General features: G+C 44.1%; 1 protein-coding gene across 1 annotated transcript; it reads right to left on the bottom strand.

Moving 5' to 3' along the window:
- Positions 1-1,140: 1,140 nt before the first annotated feature.
- LOC116863415 (protein ripply2-like) lies at positions 1,141-5,437 on the bottom strand. The gene is made up of 3 exons (XM_032850869.1): positions 5,081-5,437; positions 4,695-4,759; positions 1,141-1,360 (listed from the first exon to the last, which is right to left on the bottom strand). The coding sequence occupies exons 1-3, from the start codon at positions 5,435-5,437 to the stop codon at positions 1,213-1,215; spliced, it is 570 nt and encodes a 189-aa protein (XP_032706760.1). The 3' UTR covers positions 1,141-1,212.
- Positions 5,438-5,991: the final 554 nt, after the last annotated feature.

The raw sequence follows: 5,991 nt of genomic DNA, 5'->3' as shown, positions 1-5,991 counted from the left end.
GTGGCTTGTCATACTATTCGGACAGATTGAAAGAAGCTCAAATACCGAGCACCTAAAAGAAGTCCCTAATGATCAAGGTCGAGATTGGTGACCTGGTGGGTATTTTTGCATATCCCTTGCAGAACACACACATCCTCAGTGTAGAATCCAGTGAGGGGAAAGCTTTCAGAAGAAATACAGTTCTAAATAACTCTCCCTGTTCTCCTGCCATTACTAACTTTTCCTGACTCTGACACATGATTTGAACTTGCTCCATTTCAACTGCCCTGTCGTTAGAGTGCCTGTAAATCAATGTTTGTAGTATCTTTTCAATTAGAAGGGAAAGTGAGTGATCTATGTAGCCATTCAAGTAAGAGGCATTTCTTAGCTAGGTAACCATCTCTGACCTTCACCTCTACCCATCATCATTCTGGGATACTAAGAAACATCTGCAATTAAAATGTTTATTGTGAGACTGCATTTGAGTTAAAGAACTTCATGACCATAGTCTAGGTTACCTCTACTTGCAATGTGCTCCTGTTTTCTCTGTCATTAAATGATCATGTATTCTTCTGTAAGTCTACATTTAAAAAAAAACTAGTCACTGAGAATGTCTTATTTCACTTCCCACGAGAAAATCTGTAAATGACAATACCAAGAGCAAGGAGCCAGAACAAACGAGGTGATGTTATAGAAGAATGTTTCATATCTGCCAAATGTCTTAGCTCCCCCTTACACAGAAATGGAAAAAAAGATCAAATTCTAGCCTTTTGGCTCTCCTTTTTTAGATTCCATACAAGTCATGTTCACTTAAACATTTTTTTTTTTTAAATTCTGGGGGTCCCTCAATGAAGTGCTCTAATTATTGTACACCAGTGCTATTTTACTACTGGATTTAAGGGCAGCAGAGGAGTATTAATGTGAGTATTACTTGATTCATCATTCATTAAAAATCCTTAAGATTTAATAACCATGGCATTAATTCCCATTCTCAATTATGGGCAATGATTTAAAGTGTTTTCCACCATCTGCTAGCAAACACACAGTATTGTGTGATTGGTAGCATGACTTATAGTGTAAGGGTAAAAAAAGCCAAACTACTATAGAATTATAAAATATTTCATTTTATTAATAATTTATATACAAATAAATTAGTTTGAAGGATTATGATACATTTGTACACTAAATTTAAATCCTATAAGCTTTGAATGTCATCACAAGTAACTAATCAGGTTAATTTTCACAGATCAGCTCCTCAATATCATCTTCGCTATCAGAATCTTCATAAAATGAAATTGTGGCTTGAATTGGAAAATTTTTCAGAAGAGCTTCTGCTTCTTGATATAAGTAATCATAACACTTTGACTTTGGCCAAAATAGTCTGAAAGAAGCAGACAACATAATATGCTTTATTTTTTTTTCACATTCAGAATCCTTATACTCATGAAATGTTCAAATTTTAAGAGTTCCATATACTTAACAATTGATGAATGCCTTTAGATAGTTTAAAATTGCTATAATCTCAGGTGTCATGGGAGTCTAGTTGCCAAAGTATCAAAAACTAGTTAATCATTTTAAGACTTTATCCAAGCTGTAAACTGGATCAAAAAAATTCACACCCTTTGTGGTAAATATTTAGCTCACTTCAGGTGTTATAGATATATTTATTCTTAATAATATACAGATGAGGGATTGTCTTCCAATTTCCAAAATCCTTTGGAGAAAAAAAATGAATCCTGCAATTATATTAAAAATTCTCAAACCCAACTTTATAAAGACAACAAAATATTATGCACCTTCCAGAAAAGCAGAAATCACCTAGTATATTAAAACTCACAGATTTAACTGTTAGTTGCAGATGTAGCTAACAATGTACATTTAGAAGAGTACAAAAAGCAATATTTTAAAGTTTTTCTATGTACTCACATCAGGGCTATAAGAAGGCTTCCTCTGGGACCAGCCTTGATCCCATCTCCTTCCCCTTTCCCCATACAACTGAATTTGGAATACTATATTGGGATAGTGAGAATAATTCTGGCTTTATACAATTTGCATATAACACAATTGCCTCAGAATTTCAAATTTTTCACAAGTATTAATTTTGCCATCTAGTCTTCTTTTATTTTCCTCCAAAGCAAAGAAGGAAGAAGGATATGGCTGACCCACCAACAATAGTGCATTTTAGCGTAGGGTAGTTCGTCCCATGTACCCATTTGTAACAGAGTGCTTCTAACAGAGAGAAGGTCACATTATGCTCAGTATACTCCATTGTAAAGGGCAGAAAAGTAAGCAATGTAGTTTATAAATGTTTCTAAGCGAATGACAAAAAGAGTTTTAATTCTGGTGTCTAAATAAGCAACCATCAATAATGCAGTCATTCAATAACAATTTTAGTGATCTCTTGTGCCAGATGAAATTCATAATTCAAAGATGAAAAAAATCACAGTTTCTATCCTTAAGAAGTTGACAACTGAGTAAAAAGAATGAGAAATACTCAACAGTATTCAAGATAGAAATTAATAAAAATAAAACTAAAAGAAGTACAAATAAATGGCTATAGTAGTCCAGAAAAGAAAGGGATTTCTTATATAGGAAACATGATTTTCTTTTTTTTTTAAGAGTTTATTTACTTGTTTGACAGACAGAGATCACAAGTAGGCAGAGAGGCAGGCAGAGAGAGGGGGGAAGCAGGCTCCCTGCTGAGCAGAGAGACCGATGTGGGCTAAATCTCAGGACCCTGAGATCAAGACCTGAGCCGAAGGGAGAGGCTTAACCCACTGAGCCACCCAGGTGCCTCGGAAACATTATTTTCTAATGCTTAACTAGAACTGTCAAACCCAAAGAATGTTGTTTAACTGTTACCACACTCTGCCCAGAATCTCTGAGTAACCACTTCTCTTTCGGGGACTTCACACTTTCCTGAATTCTTCCCTGTTCTGAGTGATTTTTCTCAGTATCCTTTGCAGACGGCTTTTTCTCTGTATACAGGTTGGTATTGGCCTTCCCCAGTGTTTTATCAAGAGTGATCATCTCTCCTCTCTCACTCCCCTGGAAGACTTGATCTACTGACATGATTTCTTCAACTGTTCATTTATTGAAGACTCCCAATTGTCTGTATTTCCACTTAAGATGTTGACTCCAGGCCCCTTACGTGTGTGGGTGCACAGCTCCTTACTGGACATATCTATTTGGAAACCCCATAGGCACACTAAATACAATATATGAAAAATTGGACTCATTATCTTGTTCCCCAAATCTGTTTTAAGCCCTATTTTCCACTCTGTTAATACAGCATTCATCTGGTCACTAGCCACAAACTCGGAAGCCATTCTGTCTTTTCAACTCTTCCTTACCTACCATATCCAATACATTAGAAGCCTAATCTATTATGTCACCTAAGCATTCCCCAAATTCACCCAGCCCCATCCCTACTTCTACTGCCTTAGAATGGCTTTTTATCATAGCTTGCCTGAATTACAGTAACTTCCAATTTCATTTTGGTTTTCTAACTAATTCTATATACCATTTTCTTAGTGCATTTTCTGAAACATAAATTGATCATGCTAGCTTTGAGTAACACCCAGTACCAGCCACAAAATAAAGGCCATGGATTTCCAATGCCACACTCAGGAATAGGACAAAACTCTACAATAAGGTGTAGAAGATGCGGCCTGTGGCTTACCTGCCAGAATGATCACAGCTTCATGCACCCAATTCCAGGTCCTTGAGGCTCCCATTGGGAGCCATGCTGTTCCATGACTCTGTATCCCTTCACCTATGCTATTTCTTCTGTCCCATTTCCCCACCTACCATTCATCTGGCTAACTTCAAGGTTCAGCTAGGTAACCACATCCCGTCATACACACTTCCCAGATCTTGCCCCACTCCGTTTGGCCCAGTTAGGTACTTCACATCCTTTACATACTGCTAAAACTGACCAAACTAAACTATTACAACACTTGCCAAAGGGGTGTGGTTATTTTTTTCCTGTGTCCATCACTACGTAGAAAATTAATCAACATTCATCAAGCTCTACAAGCTACTTATAAACATATATATATACAAATACCATGGGCTCTGCATTTCACAACCCTCTGAAGCCAGCAAACTGCAGAATGAACCTTTCACCTGAGTAAAAGCTACAAAGATTTCCACCGAAAGGCCGACTTCCCTTCCCGGGGCTAGCAAAGGGAAACTAGCTCTTCACTGTCATGTTAAGTAACTCGATCCCTTTTAGGAAGCTTCTTGATCTTTACGATTTTCATCACACTCCATTTTCTCTTCCACGTCAAGCGCGATCTGCTGTAAAACTGCAACTATGAACACCATTCTTCCTTCTGGTTTGCAAAACAGTAAGAATATACACACTCTGCCCGTTGTGAAGTCAATTTCATTGGAACCATTTAGCATTAAACAACACAAAACTGGCTTGCAGACACAAGATGTCACCGGTCGGCTTGGATGATGCCAACCACTTTCCCTCTTTATAATAGACTCTTGAAGAGTTTACTGAGTGGGCACGGATTAACAGTTCTTTTAGGTGAGAGCGTGAACCACCTTTATCAATTCGATGAATAAAGAACCTCTGGGATCCCTGAAGACAGATTTTCCCAGAGAGAAGAACCGCAAGGCCAGCCAGGGACCTAGGCGCTGCGATTGCCGGCTCTACCCTGCGCTGGAGGAGCGGGAGCCCTTCCGTGAGGCCTGTCACTCACCTGACTGGGTGTCTGTATTGGGAAGGCTTTCCTGAGGCTTCGGTCACCCCGGTGTCGTCCGGCATCTGGGGACGAAAGGAAATCAATCACAGTGACCACTCACCTTCTAGAAAGGGGAAAAGTGGTCTAGTGTTCCTCGCGCTCGCGGGGAACGGTGACCCCCGGGGCTCTGAGCAGCCTCGCTCCCGGCCGGATCCGTGCGTCGGTGGCTCTGGAGGACACCCTCGCAGCATCAGGACCCACGGGGCTTCCGGTAGGGCCCCGGGCGGGTGCGAGCGTACGCGAGGGGCGGGCGGGGCGTGTGTCTCCCTCGGGCAGTGCATACCCAGTCCCGGTGGCTCAGCCGTCCTCCCGGGAGGCACGGCCCGGGGCGCGCGCTCACTCACCGCCCCCGCCGCGTGCTGCGACGCCCCCTCCTCCTTGTAGCCTCTGGCGTCAAGCCACGGTCTCCAGAAGCTTGCGGATCTGCGGGGTGGGGGGCCCAAGACGCGCCGAGGAGACGGGAGCCCAGACCCGGGAGGACCGCCCGCAGCCGAGCGCGGCCCCGGGCCCGGCCGGGGGCGGAGAGCGGAGGGGAGGAGCTGGGGAGACGCGGGCGGTAGGGCCGGGGTGGGGGAGGCGCCGCAGCCGGAGTCCGCGACCCGGAGCCGCGGCGGGCGGTCCGGGCCCGCAGGCGGGAATCGGTGGCAACAGCGGGGCACGCACTCGGCGGTTCCGCTAGCCGAAGGCTCCCCGGTTTCCATGGCGCGGCGGAGCCCAGGAGAAGGCGGCTGCCAGCTCGCGGGCCAGCCGGGCCTCTTCCCTCCGCCAGACCCGGGACCCGAGCTTTATATATATACCCCGGCTGCCTGCTGCATACTGAGAGCTGCGCTCCCTCTCCGCCCCTCGCTCCCCCGCTCGCCGCATAAACAAAAAGGTTGCGCGTGAAGGCGCAACGGGCTGAACCCCGGGTGCGAACGCGTGCAACTCCCAAATGGCCCGGGAATGGGTTTTGCTGAGCGAGTGTTAATCGCTCTTCGACACATGGCTGCGGGGGGAAAAAACAACATTCGCCCGAGCAGCCAATTTCCAAGTGAAGAGTCTAGGAGGAGATAAAATTAAGCAATTCTACACGTTTTGTGTATTTCTGCAAAAAGGCCAAGTGGCTCGTCATTGTTTGACTCGAGGCTTTTTGGGATGTGGTCAGTGCAACAAGCTCTGCATCCCGGCAGCTAAACGCTGGGATGCGGACCGAGTTAAAAGGAATGGCCTTAACTCCTCTTTAGGCAGAATGAGAGCTGGGAGAATGAACAGACTC

This window comes from Lontra canadensis, unplaced genomic scaffold, assembly GCF_010015895.1.
Source record: "Lontra canadensis isolate GAN:19392208 unplaced genomic scaffold, GSC_riverotter_1.0 scaffold1112, whole genome shotgun sequence".
Taxonomy (NCBI): domain Eukaryota; kingdom Metazoa; phylum Chordata; class Mammalia; order Carnivora; family Mustelidae; genus Lontra; species Lontra canadensis.
Note: the sequence above shows the minus strand (reverse complement) of the source record. Positions and strands in the feature narration are given on the sequence as shown.

Bases quoted from the DNA above. Each gene is read 5' to 3' on its own strand.
- LOC116863415 (XM_032850869.1), bottom strand. From the start codon at position 5,437: ATGGAAACCGGGGAGCCTTCGGCTAGCGGAACCGCCGAGTGCGTGCCC. The intron at 4,760-5,080 runs GTGAGTGAGCGC...TTTCGTCCCCAG, and splicing joins CGCAGCACGCGGCGGGGGCG to ATGCCGGACGACACCGGGGT. The intron at 1,361-4,694 runs GTGAGTGACAGG...TGCTTCTTTCAG, and splicing joins CAATACAGACACCCAGTCAG to ACTATTTTGGCCAAAGTCAA.